Raw genomic sequence first — 23,408 nt, 5'->3', positions numbered from 1 at the left:
GACTTACATGACAACCTTCTAACTTGGTCATTAGTCTTATTCTTATAAATCAAGAATGACTCATGCTTAAAAAAAATCAATCATTTCTTCCCCAGCTTGTTTGGCAGTTTTACAGTACCTCTGACGTTTCCTCTTCAACCTTGTCGTTCTTACAGCGGCTACCTTATTACCCTTTCTTTTTGTTCTTTGTCCTAATTCCAAAATGCATACACTTCCTGTCCTGCCATCAAATGGATCTTTCCCCCTTGTCTGTCTACCCGCCCCTCACATTTTTGTCTCTTCTTCCATGCTTTTTATTTTAATTCTTGGGAGAATTCAACCAGATTTTATTATTTTTATTTTTTTCTTCTCTTTTCTGTCTTCCCATGCCCCTGTCGCCTTCTTTGTCTCCCCTTTCCCATCATTCCTTTTTCCCTCACGAGTCTCAAACTAGTGCCATCTCCAAATTCTTGGTCTCCCAATTTTTCTGATTGTTTTTTTCTTCTACCTCTCTCTATCCCTCAGTCTCTCCCTCCATTAGACAAGGTGACTCCTGCAATAAAAGGCTCCAACCCTCCATTACACCACAAAGTAAAAAAAAAACTCCATGACATTCTGTCCCTGGTGGACACAGCATTGATTTTCTCATATGCCCCTCTCTCCCTCTCACTCTGGCTCCCTCCCCTCCTTTACTTTCTCCTTTCTCCCACCATTTCTCCTCCATACTGCTCTTGGCCAGTGTGTCTATCTCTTTCTTTTTACAGAGAATAGGGTCTCCTTCATACTCTTACCTAGTTGTCCTCTGTTTTCAGCTACCCAACAGACCAAATAACCCTGTTGTTCAAATAAGTACTGTTGGGGGCTCAGAACATCCGTCTCGCCGCATGTATTATTTAACTCTAGGATGAAATCATTGAAATATATATCCGAAACGTTAGCCTCCATAAGTTGCATGGTGGATTGACATCCTTTTATTACAGTCCTGCTTAGAACATCATGAATCATTCATGTGGCTTACACCAACATTAAAACCTATAGGTGTAACATTGTGTTTTTGTAACTGAAACCACATTTTCACCTGCCCACCACCTCCAGATGTGCAGGAGTATTTGTGTTGCTTCCTACATGCTTTTATCCTACCGAACTGTTTGAAATTCAACCAAATCAAATGTACTTTTACTTTGCTCAGGTGCAAAGATCCAGTGTTGGGAAACCTTAATCACTTCCTCAATGTAACACTAAATATTTTCTATTTCTCAGAAGGTCAAACATCAATGGTCATGGTTTGTCCTAACTGGGATTATTGTTATTTATATTGATGCTACACTTGTTTATCCTTGACATTGGTGTCTCACAAAAGACTGTCAGCTTTTTACAGAATTCTAAAATGTACAACAAACATCCAAAAAAATGACTTGCCACTGACAACCACAGACATTTTGTTCCATTGTTGTTTGAATTTATGGTGCATTCAAGTGCTGCTCAAGATGTAGATATGACTAGTCTTTAGAATGTTCTGATTTGCAGCTTTGGTTCTTTTGCACATATTTCGATACCTCTACTAATTTCTGAGGTAGATTTTTTTTTACTGACTAAAATGTGAATTAAACTCTTCCCTGTTCACCCTGAAAAGGTACAGTTTGTTGTTCTGTTTTTTTCAAGGTCCATTACTTTGTAACATTTACCTGTGTCTCCCTGGGTTTACTTCGTTCCATATATCTTTCCTTCTCATCATCATCACCCTATACTAAGCTACTTGTTGAAAGTGAGACCATTAGAGGAGCAGGTAGATGGTTTCTGCGAATGTTGTTGTTACTACAAAGTGCAAGCTGAAGTTGTTGCTAAGAGTCAGCGTTGTTCCCAATAAGAATATTGTGAGGGATCCATCAACTCATTTGTTTGCCACTGATTCTGGTCAAATGGGCTATGGCAGGAGGCTGACACAATCCTTGGGTATTCCCAAAAGGATTTACTTTATGTAGGGGAAGAGAAAGAGAAGAACTATTCCTTTGACCTACAACAATTTGAGTCTTGTTCCATCTCGTGATATCTTATAAGATTCTGGAGCCAAAACAGCAATACTTTAGCCATGGCCAGCTGAAACTGCTGAATTTATACAGCAGAGGTACTGAGGTTGACTGCTTGGCTGAAACTGCCAAGATGATGGCAAATATGATTAGTGTTTTCCTCTGCTAACGTAACAAGACAGGTTTATGCCATATGACACTGTAGGTGTGTGTGTGTGTGTGTGTGAGAGAGAGAGAGAGAGGATTTCACAAACCCATTGCGCTGACTGCTCTTCCTGTCAATCCTGTAAAATCTTCCTGTCAGTCAGTCTCAGAATTACACTGAAATGTGTTATGTTCCCTAAGTTATCATGGTCACACTAAGACACGAGGAGTTACTTTGTACTTTCATCTAATTCACTGTATTCATATCTGTGACCTAATCTTGTTATATTTTAGCCTGTATTTTGCTACCTCAGTTTTCTGTGCAGAAAAATTGAACAATACATTCTATCAGAATGTGTTGTTTTCCCCAACGTGTTGTTTCTACTCTCCTGATCCTAATTCATGAACACTGTTAATCTGAACAAGTTTTATAAAAAAAAAGATTCTTTCACTGATAGCATTTTGTGTCAGTGAGACAAAAACTCTACTTGAGTTTACATCATGAGTAGTTTCAGCGCATTCTTTCCGCAGTGGAAATTGAGAAGCAGCAGTCGACTAGGAAACACATATATCATTTGTGTTGTGTTGCATTTACATCACGTCATGTGCAACTAAAACTGGAAGGTATATAATAATAGTAATAATATAGTAATAGTGGATCACAGAGAAGTATGAATTTATCAGATAAGATGAAACTATTTCATATATTGTCACACTGTACCTCAGTCCCCACAAATACCCGCTTTTTATCTTCTCTTGCCATCATGTCCTCACATTTCACTGTCTTTGCCATCTGCCTACCTGTTTCACTTTGCTGATTTTTGTGATCAAATGTAACTCGTTTCTCCCACTGGGTCTTTCCGTGCTCAATATCTAGACACTCAACTTTAGTCGCTTTGAAAGAATATGCTCGGAAAATAATTTCTTCAAACAGTAAAGTAGAACCCACCTCATGGCTTTACTCTTACTTTTCTCCTCCATGTCATCTTCTCGTTTTGGTTCTCCCTCATAAACTACCTCTATGCGTCACACTCCCCTACCCACAATGCAGTGCAGGATAGTCCTTTGTTTGAATTATTGCTACAGTGCCTTACAGAATGCAGGAGAGCATTGTAATGGTTGCATGGGTGTTTGCACATACACATTTCAGACATACTCTGCTGTGGATCACCACTGTTTCACTGTATTTTAGCTGTGAACAGCCTGAATGAGGCAAATATTTATCAAGATTGTTGTGTGTGTTTGTGGGTGTGTGTGTGTGTGTTTAAGGTAGTTAAAGTCACCCTAACACCACAAGAAGGTTCCCGGTTTGATTCTAACAGGGGGCCTTTCTGTCCCCATGTCCATGAGTCTCCATGTTCCCCAGTTTCCTTCTGAATTCCAAAAACACTTATAAGATACAGGCCCTCAGGACCCCGTGACCCAGAATGCAGGATGGGGGGGGTTAGATCATTGTTGAATGGAAATTATATATTTCTGGTGCTACCACTTGAGGAATGTTTTGTGAAACGCTGCTTTTAGTTTAAAAAAAATACGACACAAATAGAATTGATGTTTTCTATCTACTGTCCAAACAGATTTGCCAGTTAGAAGGATGGCCGTGGTGTGACCTAAACCTTATGATTAACATAATGTATCTTTACATTATTCATTCCAAAGAAGAATCTGCTTTAAGTAGATGTTAGTGTGTATTTGTTTTTCAATAGATGGATACACTCATGAGAATGCATTTGGTTCGGAACGCAGTTAGACCGACATAATGTCAAAACACAATGTCTCCTGTAACCTTGACCATCACTTAAAGTAGAAACATCATTTGCAAGACAACACTGACTAAACTGTAAATATCCTAATCTACTGCAGTGACTCAGCATGGAGGTGCAGGCATCGCACGCGTGCATCCAAATGATTTTGATGCCTTTCTCAGCTTGGCTACTCAAAGAACTGTTACCACTGATGCTTTTATCTAAATGAAAGGCAATGTTTGACTTTTTCCAGTCTAAGTAATCCCTTTTGTACCACCATGAGGCAACACACCCAGCTGTGTGAGTGACCCAAACATTTTATCCGTTTCAATGTTTCCCTAACTCTTAACCAACAGTTTTATGTTGTGTGTCTTATGTTTTTTCTTAGTTGCTGGTGACATTGTTGCTGTTTTTAAATTGAAAATATGAGCAAAAGTTTCCCTCCTGACCATTTGTATTTTTGACCCATCAAAAATCCAAACCTCCCTTATTATGTGGACTTTCTCTTAATACCCCCTCCTCTAATTTTGTTGCTGTGAAGACAAGTCATCGTCTTTTTCATCAGTATGAGATGAGAAAGACCCAAAGAAAGCAGTAACATTTGTTGACTGTGGGTCTGATTGTGATTGCATCAGTCCTAGACTTTTGTCAAATCTTGTTCCCCAGCATTCACCAGTTTCTTTGAAATATACATCTGTATTTTACATTATTCAACCCTTTCTTCCTAGTTTTTGTAATTATTATGTTGAGTCTTTGGACTCCTATATTGTTTTGTCTTTTGTCTCTATCTTAAACCATAATTTCCTATCTGTATGAGTCTTTCCACTCAACCCATTTAATCATATTTCAAAATAAACTGGTGCTCATGGCTGGAAGCAAAACAGACAAAATAGCTGATTGACTTGAAAGACAGAAATGACTGAAAGTCCGGGATGTTTAAAAAAAAATCTTTGTATAATGACTTGGAGAGGGTTGCAGTTACTGCCAATTTTGACTGAAACATAGAAAATCATCTATCATAGTCTTGTTGAAGTACAAATAGCCACAGAAAAACACTGTTTCTTCAATGTGTTTCAACTCTGTGTCCATCAATATTCATAATGCATTTTTTTTTATCAACAAAAAGTGTTTTGCTTCAGGAAAATTAGAATAGTTCTCTGTAATTTTCAACTGGAAATAACGAGAAACAGAATTTGTTGGTACGCATCAGAGAAGAAACCCGGGATTCTCATTCCCTTGTCCATTCATAGATGACTACAATGCGCTCACTCATTTATGAACTTATGGAGCAAGAGGGCTTATCTCGCACGTGTGTGTGTGTGTGTGTGTGTGTGTGTGTGTGCGTGTGTGTGTGTGTGTGTGTGTGTGCGTGCGTGTGCGCTTGTATCTCCCCTTGGTTCCAGATAATAGCAGAGGAAAAGACTCTATCACTATGCAAGTAAGCTGTTTGATAGACAGGATTAAATGCACTAACTAATTATATGAAAGGAAATAACATTTTTGAAATCATGGGTCTATTCCCTGTACAAATATCCCAAAACAAATGATACACACGAATGCACTGTGTATTTTCTGTTCATCCAAGATGGATATCAATCATGTAGCTGCTAATCAGGGTGCTTGGTGAACAAAAGCTTGTCAGAGGAATCCAATCATATCGCAGATGATGAAATAATTTACCATGGATGCGGGCGGAAGATGAAGTACATTGCCACTAAAATTAATCCACCAATTTCTCAATTCTAGATAAATTATAGCTGTATGACATGCTGTAAAAATTATTAAAACACCATCCCATTGATATGAAGTTAAGGACACGTTTTTCTGTCCTCGTCAGCTGCGTTTAGAGATGGCAAAGATGTCTTTTTTCAATATTACGCAGCTGTGTGTGTACATGTGCATGCGCGCAAAGGCACCTTTTGATTTGTTCTGTTGGCCTAAACTTGTTAAAGATTCAAAGAATTGGTACAATGACAGATATGCAGTTTCTCATTTCCAAGAGTGTGGCTTTTTTTGATGGATACGTCACAGAAAGTGTTGCCCCCAGATAATCAGCAAATGCAATGGACCTGTAATTATTTGTTGTTTGCTTTTTCCCCTCTATCGATTCAGTAGAATTACAATACCGTATTCTCATACAGAACAGTCCATATCGGATACATCTGGAAAGGTTTGTCGTTTATAAGATCTCGGTCATTTAACAGACGTTTCATTTGAAGATGCAAAAACATTGTTGTGAAATAAAAGGCTATCACTTCACAGTTACGATCGCAACAACTTTGCTAATTGTTTGCAGTTAAAGTCAAACTACCTCTAAAAATGCAATTGCATCACATTGAGGCATATGAACCCATCGAATCAGTTTTAGATGGGTTGTACATGAGGTACGTAAAAGACAAGCTTTTCTCTTCTGAATTGTAAATTGCCTTTCGTGACCCTGCAATGCACATCATTGCTGCTTTTAACACATAATACAGAACGACACTGTATGGAGTGCAGACCGTTGCCAAGGCCAACATAAATGCATGCAATTGTAAAGCAAATGAGGTACATTATTTAATTGGTTCTTCTTAAGGCCGTGCCGCAGCCCGCTGGAAAGTTTGGTTAAACTATCTTTTGCATAATCTTCCTGATATACAAGAGATCAGCAAGTTGATGGACATATAAACACTGAGCGGGAATAAAAAATAAACATATAACGATGAATGTCTAATAATGATTAGTCTCTAGTGCCTCATCCAATTTGCAAGTTTTACCATTTTTGGTCAATGAATTGAAACTAGACAACAGAAACTTCTGTCTTTGCATTTAACTACAAAAGCCACTCTTTCTTTTTGATTGAAATGAAACGATAACATATCAACATTTCAGACTCGTAGAATTCCCAGTCCATCATCACACTAACACACACATACAAAAATGCATTGCTTCTGCCCTGAAGTCATTCCTGTTTCCCCACAGAGAAATCCAAGCTCCTGTTTTGGAAATCACCATCCTCACACGAGTGATATCACAGGTGCTGCAATGCTTAACGCACAAAGGAGCTGTGTAGAAAAGATGATTTTAAAATCTTTATAAAAGAAAATATGGGGATAAATGGATTAGCAATTGATAGGTGGAGACTGAGAAGAGAAAAGGTGAAGGAGAATAGTAGAATAGATGAGATGAGATGAGAGGCCACTGGATGGACAAAAATTGAGAGCGAGGGAACATAAAATATTGAGAAGACAGATGCTCGGAAGTAGGGGGAGAAAAAGAAAAGGGGAAGACAGGAGTCAAAGAAAAAGGGATTAGGGATGGATTAGATGGGAAAAGGGACAAGGAGGAGAAGATTAAGGTGAAGTGATATGCTTTTATCTTCAGGTGTCTGGAGAGCAGACGAATAACCAGACATTGTGTGTGTGTGTGTGTGTGTGTGTGTGTGTGTGTGTGTGTGTGCTGTGTGTGCGTGTGTGTGTGTGTGTGTGTGTGTGTGTGTGTGTGTGTGTGTGTGTGTGTGTGTGTGTGTATTTGGGCAATCAATGGTTGCATGTCCTCTAACTTCGCGGGTCTTTTTCCACACGTTTTGACGACTTTTGTGTATCTCAAAACAGGTGTAATATCACTACTATATTTTGAATGGGTTAAAAAAAACGCAAAAGTAATACTTTAAAATGTTTATCTCCACCTCTATAAATTCATCCTCTCGTTTGCAAAGAAAGAGGAATGGGCGGAGGAGAGATAGAAATGTGTGAGGGTGGAATGTAGTTTTCGGGGTTGCTGGGTTCATAGATTGTGGGATGGATGGAAATGGACAGGTGGGGAGGGGCCTGAATATGTAGAGCTGGGCAAATTAAAGTAAAAGCAAAGGATGGATGACAGTGGGGCACAGGGTGCATCTGGGAGTCTGCTGAATGAGGCGTCAACCAGAGGAACAGAAGGAGGAGGGGAATGAGTAGGGAGGCAGAGAGAGACAGAGGAAGGAAGGAAGTCGTGACTGTAGGTTGATTTACGGAGGCTTTCCTTTTAATGAAATTGTTTCAGTGACAGAGCCGGTAAAAGGCCCTTAATGGATTGGCTGGCCTAATGTAATGAAATTACTCCCTGTTTCACTACAGAGAAAAGAAAAAAAGAATAAAAGAGGACATCGGGAGGGCGGGGGTAAAGAAGGAGGGTTGGGAAAGGAGAAAATGCAATTAATATTTACAGAACAGACAAGGAGGGTGGGCTTTAGTAGCTATGGCTTGCTCTCTCTCCCCAACGCTGCATCTACCTCTCTCATTCCTCTCTCTCCTGGTGGCTAGTTTGCGCTGGACATGCAGAGGGGAGAGGAGGTGATAGGCTGATGCCAGACAGGCCATTTCAGAGCACTGGTACCTCACTCCTGCTTTTTCCTTTTCCTCTCCTCCTCTTCTCAGGGCTGGCCATATCAGCACTGAGGTGAGAGATTTAACCTTAGCTTATGTGCTATCAGATGATATCCTTAGTGTGTGTGTGTGTGTGTGTGTGTGTGTGTGTGTGTGAGGGAAGGAGAGAGAGAGAGAGAGAGCTAGTGTGTGTATCCCCTATCTGCTACTTTAAGCTCACTAATGGGGTATCACCTACACATACACATTCATTCACATCTTGTGTTAGTCCCTCCCCCCAGTGGACCTTGTAGACTTGCGCCTGACTCTCCCATCTCTCTCCCATTTGTGTTTGTGTGTGTGTGTGTGTGTGTCTGTGTGTGTGTTTCTGCCTGTGTATATGTGTGCGACTGGTGCAGGCAACTGGACAGCAACCACATCAGCTGCATTGAAGATGGAGCGTTCCGAGCGCTGCGCGATCTGGAGATTCTGTAAGTAAAGAAATCCCCCTGTCCTCTGAATCTGCCTCGTCTCTCCTCATCTTGCGTCTCGTCTTCTCATCTCCTTTCCCTGAGCCGCCTGCACATTTCTTCTCTTATCATCACGGTATTCTCTCATTCTCTCTGTTGCTTCATCCTTCCGTTCATTTTTTTTTCACCCTCTCCCCTCCTCTCCTTTCCTCACTGTTCCTCTCCTCACTTTTCCTCTTGCACTGTGCTAAAAAATTAAGTTGCAGGTGTTATTGTTAACAACCTACTTTTCTCGTGTGTTCTCACATCAATTATCTCTAGCAGCAAGTTCCTGCACTAAGGTTCATGTCGAAGTACTTTTCCTCTTTGTTCATCAGGACAAAGGCTTGTATACTTGTCATTTTACTAGCAACTATGTCATTGGTGGAGAATACACTTTCATCCATGCACAGTGTTTTCTACCTACTATGTTTTCCTGCATTAGAACAGTGTGTATCGCTACCTAAATATTAGAATATCTCAATACACTTCTGTGTTTGCTTTTTGTGAGTTTATTTGATTACAGTTGCGCTGTTGGATTTTATGTTCTTTGCAAATCCATCAATGTCCATGCGTGCGTTGAAAATTTTCCAAAGCTGGATTGGCTCTCACACAAATGCCCATTTTATCAAATGAACGAAGTTACCCATAATTTATTTATTGAAACAGCTGACCTCTCAGAACTCACTTCTCAAGTAAAATGTGTGTGTTAAAGTACAAGGTTACAAGACCGGGCCTAAAATTTCATGAAACAAATGTGAAGTGTGATTTTTTTTCTTTTTATTTAGTTTTAATTCCCTTGTTTTCAGGCTTGCACTAGCATATGTTGTTTACAGGCTCAGCGGCGATTCATTTATTTTCTGCCGAATGACAATGAGAGTTGATAAGGTTAGTAGAATTCTTGCTGAATGTTTTAGTGAGATGGAAAACAAGGTGGAGTTAAACCAGACAAAATGTGTAAAAGAAGGTAAGATAAAGACATGCACGAATGTAGCCTGCAGGTTGAGGGACAAAACAACAGGGCGAAAAATTGACAGCATGTCAGCAGAATTAAATGCAATTTGGTAACTACCAACTGGCTTAATCGAGGACCATAAAAAGAAATAACAAAATATGATAATAAAGTTTTGAAATGTCTGATACATAATATTGTGTTTATTATCAGTATTTCCACATTCTGAAATGTATATCATTCAGAGGAAAGCCCAAATAAAGAATAGAGCGGTAATTGGTTGCTTTTGGTTAATTGTATCTCATTTCCACTCGCAAAACTGATGTGCAAAGTAGGAAAAACAAGATCTTAGCCGTTGCTCTTGATATGCGTGAGAAATGTGAGGATTTAGTCCCCCTAAAATTTGTTTCTCGCAAAATGGCAAACGTCATCAACACCATCCAAACAAAAGAAGAAAGAAAATTTTAGCTAAAATTTGAACATGGCAAATTACAATGAGTTATTTCAATAATAACTTGAAACTCTTATTAGCTGATCAGCAGACATTTAAACAGAGAGAAATCCGTAAGCACATACTGCTGGTGTGGTTCCTAGTGCGTACTGGAGCTGCTTAATGCGTTTATATGAATGATTAAAAAGAGCAAAGGACACAGTGGAAAGTGTTCATCTTACTCGCCTGGAATTACCCCAAATTTGAAACCTGTCCGCACCTTTCTTTTTTATTATGATCCTTTGTTGCTGACTTTTTTCACCAAATTCTAAATTTGACCAGATCCACTTTTTTCAGAGCACACTATGGGAGTGATAAGGGGCAGACAGAGGAGGATCTGCAGTGCAAGATACAACATATTAGCAATTCATAAGACTCTGACAGCTGAGTGCTTGGCAGGATTTACAATTCACTGTAAATACACAGCCGCTCCCATTCAAGGCAGACAGCAATGAAACTACACAGTATATTCACCAAATGTGACGTTTTAATAAAGGCAGGTGTGCGTGTCTGTGCGTGCATGCGTCCGTGTGTGTGTGTGTGTGTGCACTCTTGCGCACGCAAAGGGCATGAATGACAGTAAGCAATTCTGCCGCTGGACTGATCTTCATTTCAAGAATCCTTACACTCATACACAGACACGCACACCTGCAAACTAGTTCACTCAAACACAGACAAGCACATTCAGTGCACATTCACAATCAAGTGTGGACACACTTGGGTCCACATCTGTTCAGCTGTTGAAGTTGAATTTGTAACTGCAGTACAAATTGAGATGACAGGGATAACAATGATTTGTGGCCATTAACGGCATTTTCAGATTGTTATTCTGCAGGTCTCTTATGTGTGTGTGAGTGAGTGTGTGCTCATTTAATTCAATAACTTTTGGGATCAGACCCCAGTTGTAATCCAAACATTTTCTTGCAAATGAGGCAGTTTTAGCCAATCAATACTACAACAAGAAACAGTTTAGATTAATTGGACTACCAAACAATCAAGTCACTTATCAATCAATAATGCCAAATGAGTTATGGTCAGGCCGGAACTGAATGACTTTGTGGTTATTCCATCTATTTAATTTTATCTATAAAAATGCATTATAAACTGGAGCCAATAAAGCACTAGTGACTATTATTGATCAATGCAGTTGGATATGCTTTTTTTGCGTAGTTTGCGTCTAATAATTTCTTTGTGAACATGAGATCAAGAAAAGTGACGTCGATTTGCTCTTGAAATGCCAGAAAATGGAGGATTATACCTATTTCTGTTTCTTAAAACCCAAGATTATGTCTATTAAAGACTACAACCTAACGATATGAGACTTAGTTTGTGATGAGCGAAAATTAAATAAAAACAATAAAAAGAGGAATCTGAAATCTGACTTGTAGCAGTCATTATTTATCAAATAGGTGCTGAATAATTCAAAAGTTGACCTCCAATCAATTAAGCAGGGCAGTTCCCATGTGTGCATCCATAGTCTCCATGTATCCATACAGCAGCTAGATGTTCATGACAACAATAGTGTGTTTTTCTTTTTCTCATCATGCAACAGTCTACTCCTTGATGTGTATTAGGGTCTGTTCACATCTTGTAATTTATTTGTTGTTTCATGAATAATCTATCAGTCGTAATTGAAACACACAATCATCACTGGTCAGTTATGCATGAAGTGGTAGGTGGCAATCACTCTAAAATAGTCTTTTCTTTCTTGTATGTGATGCAAGTAAAATGGAATAAATTGGCTTGTTGGTCGACGGATGCATGCAGATTGACTGTGCATGTGTGTTGGAAACAAGCATGTGTGTTTGTGTCATGCTGATTGAAAGAGGCAGGGTGCTTTGTGTGCCTCTAACGAATATCCGCATTAATTAATCTAGTCTTTTTTAATTAGCTACTGTTTCTTGGTAGACTTAACTTTATCTGAGCTGCTTAATATGATTCACAAGAGCAATTTTGAAAAGTCAAAGCCTAATATTGTGCCATCAGGCTCAGTTTGAAAATGATAATGTATTCTACTTTCTTAGTTTGATTATTCATTCATTCATTCATTTGATGAATCTAATTTATATTGTTTAATCAATTAAAATGAGGCAGGTTTGGCAATTTGTTTTTTTCATTGGATACCTCGTTTAAATCAGAGACATTTGATAATATTGGATCAATTAGATACGTGACACATTATGCAAAAAAGTAAAGAAAGATGCCTTCGCTGGTCATCGCTATAGTTATTTATTAACAATAAAAGTTACTTTAAGATACCCCGTGTCATCCAAAAAAATCAAATTTAATAAAAACATATATTTTTTTATCAGAAGTAACACGTCCAAGACAAACATCACACTAATTTGTTTGTTCTGCTTTTCCCCGCAACATATTTTAAGAGAAAGGGCAGCTATTGCAGTTTTGCATCCCCGTAGCCATCTGCACTGTTTACCCATATGCCTTATACATCGTCTCTCTTTCTCTGTTGCTTCCTCATCTCTTCACCCTTTTTCATGGCTGCCTGGATAAAAGTGGTGGGTTGGAGTTGTAAAAGCAAGGCAGCGCCTGTCCATGATTTATTTAAACTCAAAGGACTGTGGATACTGTCCTCTTTCCCACTTTTTTTTTTCCTTTGCCTCTCTAAGAGAGGCAAGAGATTTCAGGCATTGGCGGGCATTCCCAAAAAGGAAATGACGAGAACAAGGGATTTGACAGAGGAGAAAGAAGTGAGTGTGGTATCAGTGTTGTAAGAGCATTCAGTTTCCTGGTCATAATTTATTTATCTGCTGTTGGACCTGAGGTAAAAGAGGGAGGGAGCAAAAAAAAGGGATACAGAGCAGATAGGAAGGAAATGAAGAGAAATTCAGAAGAAAAGAGACACATGCACATGACACAGAGATGCAAGTCTGCAAAGATAAATGATGAAATGTAAAATTACACACCAAAGTGAAAAAATTGCACAATTACAAAGTGTGTGAGACAAGATTCAACAAATAGATAAGAAGTTGTCAATTTGTTCAAGATGGAAAACAAGATATTAAACGCAAGGAAGGGACAGGGATCTAAAGGTATAGTGACATTGCAAAGTGCAGTTGGTATGTAATAGGAAATAAACAGGAAAGTTGACGGGCAGGAGGAAAGCTGATGAAACATTACAGTGTGAGAAAATAGTGGTCGTAGATAGACTGAGCGGATCAGAGGGAAGAAGCGAGGCGGCATCAATTATTGATGAAACAAAAGTCTGACTGACTTACTCAATTTGGTGCTTTGTTGTTTGCAGACCATGAAAGTTGTCAGATAGACTGAACATTGTTTCTCAAAAGAGTGGAGACCCCGATCTGCATATCGTTGGTTTTGGTTTTATTTTTGTTAACTTCTTCTCTTTTCGGCTTTTCCCTTCAGGGGTCACCGCAGAATCAACCTTCCCCATCCAACCCTATTCTCTGTATCCTCCTCTTTCACACCAACTACCTTCATATCCGCTCTCACTACGTCCATAAATCTTCTCTTTGGTCTTCCTCTAGACCTCCTGCCTAGAAGCTCCAATTCCAGCATCCGTCTACCAATATATTCACTATCCCTCCTTTGTACATGACCGAACCATCTCAGTCTGGCTTCTCTGACCTTCTCTCCAAAACATCTAACATGTGCTGTTCCTCTGATAGACTCCTTCCTGATCCTCTCCATCCAGGTCACTCCCAAAGAGAACCTTAGCATCTTCATCTCTGCGACCTCTAGCTCTGCCTGCTGTCTTTTCATCAATGTTGCTTTTTTCTTGACCGTGCAGCATCGCTGGTCTCACCACTGTCTTGTAAACTTTCCTTTTATTCTGGCTGATAGTCTTCTATCACATAGTACCCGTGACACTTTTCTCCACCCATTCCAACCTGCTTGAACCCGTCTCTTCCCCTTTTTTTTTCACACTCCACTGCTCTGGACTGTTGACCCCAAATACTTGACATCCTCCAACTTCTTGATCTCCACTCCCTGTAGCCTCACCGTTCCACCCGGGTTCCTTTATTTTTGTTAACTATTAAATATTAACTTCTTTCATTTTTAGCAATTATGGGGTCAACTGATGCAAAAAAAATGATGTATATATTAAATTGTAGCTTAGTTCATGCTTGATGGGTTAAACTGTGAGCCTTAAAACTCAAAGTAATATCGTATACAGAGTAGTGCAAACTGATTTGGTTGAAAAAAGTTTAACTAACTTAAATATGTTGATGTCGTGCTAGCATCTTGTTCATTATTCAAGTTCATTGCACCTCCAAATTACTATGAGCATGAAGTAATTAGCTAACCAAATAAGACAGACTTTAAGAATCAATTACACTTAAGCTTAAAAAAAAGGAAAAACACTGAGGAATAAAGTTAGTGGGAAAACATCAAGAAAAAAACGTAGATTCAATCAATCTGATTTTTAATACTCAAGGATCTGTGCTGTGAATACAATTTGTTTTGAGCATTTGCGGCTTTTGAATCCATCATTTTAACAGTTTTAGTTCTCAATCAAATGAATACATTACTTAAGAGAATGGCAGCAGAACAAGGCTGCAAGATCATCATGTTCCCTTCAATTTACACATAGAACTTTTGCTTGTTAATTGCTGACTTACAGTCCAACATGACCTCTGCTGGAGTTCGCTTCTTCTTCCCCCTTAATATCCGCCCAATCATTTCCCACCGGCGAGTAATGAAGATAAAGTCCAAAGCTGCCACAGTGAAAAATTAAAGAAGGAAATTAAGATCGTCTATGATTTTAGGTGAGATTTCTGTGCCTGCAGTGAATTTTTGGCTGAAAGAGTAGCAGTCCATTTGGAAAGTTACAACGTTGGCATGTCCATGATGGTTTCTATACCAGTAAACCATAACAGGAAACATTTACAATTCTTGCTAAAATATGGCAGTCCATTACACCAAGGAGCTTTTCACATTTGTAATAATTACACAGATTTTTTTTAGAAATTCTGGTTTGTTGGTTTTTGCTACTGACAATCATCCAAATACAAGCTCAAGCACGGTACTCTCAAAATCAAGGTCACAGCACTGTAAATGTCCTGGGAGTTTTAGCTAAATGTTATGAGAGGAAGGAGTGTGAACTGACTCATGGTTTGAATCCGATGCAGTATCGCAGTTTGCGTTAGGAGCAGATTTATTTAACTGTTTAAAACATTGATATTGGCAAATTCATCCTAGATCTGCAACAAAACCAATTTTTCTGTAACTTTTTCTCTAATCCTATGTTGGAGACTTCATACAACTAAATTTTCATGCAGTAGAAGCCATGAGTAAAATATCTTGCTGAATGAAAAAAAGATAAGGATTTAAGTTTAGACACCCAAAGTGCATTTCCAGGGAGTGTCTCAAAAGTCAAGGGTCCCATGTAGTTATATATTAAGTATAACTGCATTATTGCAATTTAAAATGCTTTAAATGAAGATTAATGCAAAACTGCGGCCGTTTTCTCATTTATGAAAAGAAAAAACATAAAAAAAACATTAGAAAAAAAATATTATATATTTTACCATACAAGCCTTTTCACCGTGCATGCTAGTGACACCCTACTAGAAAAGATCTTGCAATATAATAGAAATGGGCCCTGCATGACAAAGCAAGTTCCTCACAGTGAAAGTCTTTCGGCAATGTAACTCTTGTAAACAAAAGCAAATATGGTTAAGTGTTCATCATAATCATAACCATGGACCAACACAATCTTGGTTTCCATGGTCGAAAGAATATTTGCTACGTCCTGAACATGAGATAAATTTTCAGGTGACCCACCCCCCAAAAAATCTAAATGTGTGTAACGCCACATTTTTCAGTAATCTAAACTGAAAGTCCCTTATATTAGTCAATACAGTATTATGTTATAGAAAACTGGCCATCCCAATCTTCTTTTTATGGCAGACTTACTGTCATTTAAAAGTTTGAATGGTTTAGAATAGGTGCTGGAACTCCTGAGTTTACATGAAATTCCTTTGAAAACAAAAGACTGGTTTTGGCTTTCTCTTTCCATGACCAAGGTCAAACCCTGCCCATGGCTGCATGTGCTAAAAACTGGCAGCTAATAAACATATTAATGAGATTTTTAAGTGCACTTCCTGTTTTAGAATGACTAAAATATGTGCTCTGATTAATAATTGCAACCAGTATTTAAATAGTTCCCCTTATATTTATTTTGTTGTGATTGTCAAGTCTGGAAATGCCGCCACAAACCCATTGAGGGAAACCGGAACATGAATTTCCTTCAATGCATGACTGAGAATAATACCATGACCATTAAACTCAACAACCCCACAGTCCGCTTTTCTCTTAGTATTTAGTTCTACCTTTTTTTTTTAACAGCCTGCGATCGGAGGGGCTGTATGTGCTTAAACTTGGAAGGCCAGTAAACACAGCACAAGTGGAAATGTAATCATGTGATGAACACAGTCTTTATATTTGGCTGCATTTGAAGAAGTTGCTCAATCCATTTTGTCTATTAGCTTCCCCAGCATTCCTGGTCTTTTCAGTTACATCAGTGCAGATGGTAGGCATTCTTTCTGCACCAGCAAATGACTTTGTTTGTCATCATGTGTGTTTTTATTCTGCCACAGCTAATCTAATTCAGGGTGCCAGCACTGACTGTAATTCAGCCCAGAGGAGAACCAAACCCTGAAGTCTTTCCATAGAGCATTGTCTTCATTTGTGTCTGTGAAACCATAATAGTGGAAATAGATGTTTTCATTCTCAACATATGGAGTTGGATCATCACTCTCTTCATTGTCTTTTGTTCAGGTATTTGAACAACCCAAAATCTTACCGGTCATTTTAGAGCAGGTTTGCAAAATATGGTGATGCCAGTTTTTTTTTCTGTTTGTCTATACAAAAAAAGTTTAGATTCATCCAGTCCATCCAGCTCGGTGATTAAAATGCACAATTTTAATTTCATTCGTCAAATCCCTGATGTTGTATCTGCTGTACTTTGTTAACCCTGCTAAAAAGATGCAATTTGAAATGTAATTTCCCATCCAATCTTTTAAAAATAATTTGATGAAAATACAAGAACAGTTTATGTTAGGTGTACGTGTGCTGAAAGAACATAACCTTAATGGTATTGTTTGCGCATGATGATTTCGGGAATACATACTCTATTTCTTTCCTCTGCCTGGCTGAATATATTTCACTTCAATTCAGCAAAATATGATCAAGCAAATGAAGGAATTCTAAGATTATAAGTGACATTATAAGAAAAACTATACCTAAGATATACAGGACTGTCTCAGAAAATTAGAATATTGTGATAAAGTTCTTTATCTTCTGTAATGCAATTACAAAAACAAAAATGTCATACATTCAGGATTCATTACAAATCAACTGAAATATTGCAAGCCTTTTATTATTTTAATGTTGCCGATTATGGCTTACATCTTAAGAAAACTCAAAAATCCTATCTCAAAATATTAGAAGATCATGAAAAAGTAATTTTTGTTTTTTTAATTGCGTTACAGAAGATAAAGGACTTTATCACAATATTCTAATTTTCTGAGACAGTCCTGTATGAGGGATTCAGTATGTAGACAAACATTTTAGGAGTTGCTTTTGCATTTTGTTATAGTGCAAGTCATCTTTTCAAAGTTACTGACCACTTGAGTATTTTACAATATAGCTTTTTGAAATTTGGATGTGTAGAACAAAATCAGCCTGTTTTTCGATGTTCCTGAGGTTTTTTTTTTTTTCTCTAGTCACTGGTGCTTATTCAGAGTAGGACATGATTTGAAGATGGCGCACTCACAAGGGCAAACCAATCATCGCTAATGCCCTCCAAAGTCTCAATCAATGATACTGTATATAATCTATTTTAAAACACTTACTAAACAGCAAACGCCCGATTTGAAATTCTGCTGTGTTTCAGCAAGTATGTCTGCATGTCTTTGAATGAGTTAATCCAGTTAGTGTGTGTGTCTGCCAGGCCACATCAGAATAAAGGATGGGTCCCTGTGTGATGATGAATGGTAATTTAGATTTAACATAACTGGACTAACGAGCACACTAATGACTCTAAAGCTAGCCTGGACAGCACTCACTCGATGGGCTCATGCCGTGCATCCCAATGAGCTGGGGAAAGGGTTCCCATACACACAGACCCACAGTGAAATAACATGAATTGATTTAATAAATGCATGCATACAAAATGACAAATTCGCAAATGGCCCCTGGAAGGGAATGTACACACACAAATACATGCACGGGGGTCAGTTTGTGAGTGTGTATGCGTGCGTGCGTGTGTGTGTGTGTGTGTGTGTGTGTGTGTGTGTGCTTCCAAGGGCTCTATGAGGAATAGAGAGCAGGGATGTCAGACTAATATGAAACTGATTAATTAATAATTATTCAGGGCCAGTTGAATTAGATGCAGTTTCATTCATTGATCTTTCAACTCCGTTTTTTTTTTCTTTTGCTGACAAAGATTAATGAAAATAGATGATAAGTGCTTGATCATTTTCATACATAAAAAGAATTAATCAGTTTCATTTTTCAAAAGAGTCTTTATCTCAGTCTGAAAATGTAAAAATAGTGAGATTTGGATGAATCATTTATCTTCAGATCTGAAAGCGCTTTATTTTTCCAAGATTATGCCATTATTTTTTTCAGCATGCCCAACATCTTACTGCAAAGTCACAACAGTTTGTTGTACTTATAAATCAACGTCTAGAAAATAAAACAATCTCCCATTGACAGATCAACGTGTTTGTTGCATCTGTGGACAGGGCTTTAATGCAACAGTCTCAACAGATGCTGTACTTTCTTATATCCTTGTTGAGTGACATTAGGTCACACCCTGCATGCAGGGTGTGACCTAATGGCAGTTTCTGCAAATTACCATTGTGGACTTGTGGAGCCATTTGTTGCCTCAATTTACATGCAGGATCGATACAATCAATGCCAGCAGAAATTGGTTGATTTCTACCATCAGTTAGTGAAACAGCCATATCTGTACATCAGCATTCTGAAGCCTTCTTGGAATGCTGAGTGCCCTTAAGCCAAACCTTCAGTTCTCTTGCTTACTAGAAATTGGTCTTTACGCCACGGATTATGACGCACCATACTGGATGTTTAAAATCATTCCAATGCGTTGCAGAAAACAAGAAAATCGATAGCAAATAACTTGCAGAGAATGGAACGGTAAGCTGTTTTTTTTTTGGGGGGGGGGTCCATTTTTAAGGATTTTTAAGACTGTATGGTGTCTATACGGTGGAGCTGATTGATGCAGACGAACCTACATCTCAACGACAACTGCGCAACATACCTTGAGGTTCACCAGGTCCTCGGCTAAAAGATTGCAAGAGTCAATAATAGGTTGTTCCAGTGAGTATCACTGATCTGACAGCAAAGCCAATTTTTTAAGAAACTGAAAGTGAAACCAAGACAGACCAAGACCTGGTGTGAAACAGAGTGAGACAGATTGAGGAAGGTGTAAGGAGAGTGTTTGAGAAGTAGGAAGACGAAGAAAGAAGTCTCAGACTAACTGAACCGCAACGCACGAACACACACAGACACACACATGGACACATATTCAAAAACTCCAGGGGTCTAAGAAGCACTCTAAAGAATAGGGGAACAGCTGCATATTTTATGATCACTTTTCTCGATGAGCTTTCTGGGTAAGGGTGCACCACTAAGGGAGATGGGGTGAGTGAAGAAAGAGAGACTCAAAGAGACAGGGAGGGATTTTTTGCGCCGCGTGTGTGCCTTTGTGTGTGCATGTGTGCGCGTGCGCTCGTGTCTGGCTGCCTGCGTGCCTGCATGCTTGCATGCGCGTGTGTCTATGGGTGGCAGAGGGTTTTTTGCCAAACAGCGGCTGTCATAATTCATGAGGGGAGACAGAGTTGCTAGAGCTCCACAAGGTGACTTTCATTCTGCCTATAACTCCCCTTTTCTTTATCACACACGCATACACAAAACCACTTTTTTATTCTATATCCATGATTTTTTTTTTTTGCTTTTTATCCTTTTTTGTTTCCTTTTATCAGCTATTTTCTTTTGGTTTGACGAGATGTTGGGACTGATAATTGCATGGCCACACACCACACATATTTTATATCATTTTAATCAGTGCATTTTTATCTGCTGGTGTCATATAATGCATGTGCTTTGCAAAATGCATGCCGCATGCCTACCCTATAGAGGCACAGCCCCAAGATGCTTTGCTCAATGGGATTAGCATGTGAACTTTCTAAGGTTAAAAAAAGGCAGTGGTTGCTGTGAAGAACCAAGGATAACAGAATGAAGCAGTAACAGCAAATATTTTTATTGTCATTATCCATCTTTTCGGTGTACAATGAAACTTCCAAATTGCACATTTATTGTCTAGCTGTCTTTCCCCATTCAAAGTAAAAAAATAGACAAAGATCAATTCATACCCTTCTATCAAGTAATCATCCTTTTTTAACAAAATAAAAGAAAATGTAGGTAACAAAATCCAAATCTTAAATATATTCCCAACATCAAAGTAGAAATTGCATTTTGTAACGTAGGCAGTTTCTCATATGGAAAATGCAGCGCCGTGTCAGTTTGTTATTCATTACAAGAAAATAGTGGAACCCTCTCACGCTGCCCATCTTATTTCTTGCACATAACTCGCTTCTTTTAAGGTACTATGTCCTTGCAAGCTTCCAATCCAACTCAACGTGCCAACCCACCACAACAATTTCCAAAACTGCATACATCAGATGTACTTGGTGAACTAATGAGCAAACATAGATGGTGAAATTTTCTGAAAGATTGACTTTGGACCCACAGGAGGTTAAACATTCCATTTTAGAGGGTGCCCACCTCTAAGGTTGGGATAAGGTAAGCTAAAATTCAGGACTAAAAGAGTCAAAAGAAGTATAAAACCCAGCTTTGTATGTGTGTGTGCTTCTGTTTCTATGCACCCTGCATGTCCAAAGCAGTATATGTGTCCAGACTCCACAGACCCCTAGTAATAATTGCATTTTTGTGGCCACATCCTGCCTCCAGATCTGTCTTGTATCCCCAACGAGTGGGCGCTGGATCGAAGCCCATGAAACGAACCTTTGTTGAACCTCAAAAGTTGGTTACGTACAACCGCTGGCAAGTCAGTGAAGGTGCAGAGCTTCTGAAAGCACGTTAACAAACAATATATGTATCGCCGAGTTGTGACTTTACATGTTTGTTTGTTTCATCCTTTGAAGTTTATATATGAAATGTTCTGTTATCATTGGATAACTACCTTGTGTGTGTACACAGAACAGCATTATGGATTTCTGGTGTAAAGTGATTTTGGCTTGGCTGGCTTTTTTCCTCCTATTTAAATCAGACGGCCCAACAGAGCTGTCACTACTAGACAGCAACCTGGTAAAGACCGATAATTCAACCCAGGGTGTGGGAGGAGTTAAATGAAGAATGTAAGACAAGACAGTGTCCCTATAAAAAGGTGTAAAAATCGATTCTGAAATTCAAAAAAAATACTGTCTTTTTTTACTGGTTTAAGATGTTGTGGTTTTAGAGATTATAAGAAAGGCATAGCATGGTTGGAGGTAAAAGAAGAAGAACAGCACGTATCAGTTGACAGTTTACATTGAAATAAGCTTGAATTTGATTGGTGGGAATTTTGAAAAGGAGGGATCTGAAGAGAGTTTGAAAGGAATATTGTGCAATTACAGCAGCATTTACACACATACTGTAGCTCTGCGCAAAGGAGATGTCTTAGCATCTGGAGAAAATTAGATCTGACAGGGCAAGGAAGGACTAATCTATAAGACGCCCGTTGTGGAAGAGAATATGCATAAGGGCCTGGCCGTTGTGCAGTGGGAACGTGCACCACAATCTCGCAAAAATGCAAGATTCATTTGAACAAATGCAATTTCGAGACAATCTTCTGAGAACCTATTGTCCCCTAACTAACACCATGTGTTATTGTTATAACCATGACAACAACAGTCAAATAACATTGATCAAGTGGTAACTTATCCCAAGCCACAATGTTTTCCTAACCCTAACCAATGGTTTATGTGCTAACCAGACCTCAACCAAAGATACGTCATTGGTGGAGCATCATAAAACATTTGTTTTGGAAGATGATGCACTTTAGGAACAGAAACTGCTGTTTGCCATAGTGTCACTGTTTTGGGTGCAGTGCCATTGATTCAGTCTGAATTTTATTTTCAAATATTAACAAAGGCGGATGCTGGGTTGAAAAGGCATGGCAATTGATTTCAAGGCAATACATTCTCACACTGAGAATAAAAGGAATTGGGAATAGTTTTGTGACTTTTTAAATATGAACTCCAAATATAAGATGATAAGAGGCAGAATGCATCAGCAAAAAATCAAGTTGCCAAGAAAGGGGAATACTGAGAAACCTGGGCAGCCAAACTGGTAAATAGTCACCAATGATCCACACAGCTAGTAGCATGGAATAGGGCTGAATATTCAAAGAGCTGAGGATCAGCGGTCTGACCAAACGCAGCTAATCACATCCCACTTACTAGTAGGATAGCAATCAGTAGGCGTTTGTGTTATGGGAGAGTGTGACCCAATCAAAGCTGGGAATCAGATCAAATGTGTGGAAGTGGGGATGGGGAAGAAGAAAATACCCATTATGCAGGTAAGCATAGCCTAAAATGAATCTTCAGTTCATAATTTGCAGTTGTTCAAATGAAATGGACATTAATGTCAATTTATTTTGCTCTGGACCCCAATTACCATTCAGTCTGCATCTTTGGACTCTGGTTTGAAGGGTATTTAGGAGTAAAGCTGTTATCATAACTGAAGTGTGAAAACAATTTTCTTTTGACAGTCCATGCAAACCATCCAAATTTGCAGTAAATTTGAGAATATCATGTTTACTAGTCAGAGTTCTCTTTGTTAGACGTGAAATAATTAGTCAAAAAGCCAAAACTCAACTTCGGGGCTCAATTACCTTAACCGCACATTATCTAACACCCAAGTGCTTTTTTTCGGTAAGGATAAACAGTCGAGCTTTCCCAGGGTGGTTTCCAATGGCAACACCCTCGAAATGTCAATTTTCTCAGAGATAAGAGGAGTTATTTGCAGGAGTTTGCTTGTTCCAACACTTGAGACTTTATTAAACTAGCTGGCTTGTACACACACACTATATATAGAGAGAGAGATGCACTGACACATATACACAATGGTTCACAGTTCTGTCACACATTCTTGACACACACACTGACAAACGAAACACAGTTGCACAAATACAATTCAACACCAAGGTGCCGGTTAAAGCAGT

General features: G+C 38.7%; 1 protein-coding gene across 1 annotated transcript in view; it reads left to right on the top strand.

Annotated features, from left to right (window-relative positions):
- Positions 1–23,408, top strand: part of slit3 (slit homolog 3 (Drosophila)) — a 222,396-nt gene that overhangs the window by 127,603 nt on the left and 71,385 nt on the right. The window contains exon 6 of the mRNA XM_086158069.1: positions 8,640–8,711. Within this exon, the coding sequence (XP_086014195.1) occupies positions 8,640–8,711 (72 nt within the window). The remainder of the gene's footprint in view (positions 1–8,639; positions 8,712–23,408) is intronic.

The sequence above is a fragment of the Fistularia commersonii genome, chromosome 13 (assembly GCF_037954325.1).
Source record: "Fistularia commersonii isolate RoL2024-O1a breed Wild chromosome 13, RoL_Fcom_v1.0, whole genome shotgun sequence".
NCBI classification, from domain to species: Eukaryota; Metazoa; Chordata; class Actinopteri; order Syngnathiformes; family Fistulariidae; genus Fistularia; species Fistularia commersonii.
Note: the sequence above shows the minus strand (reverse complement) of the source record. Positions and strands in the feature narration are given on the sequence as shown.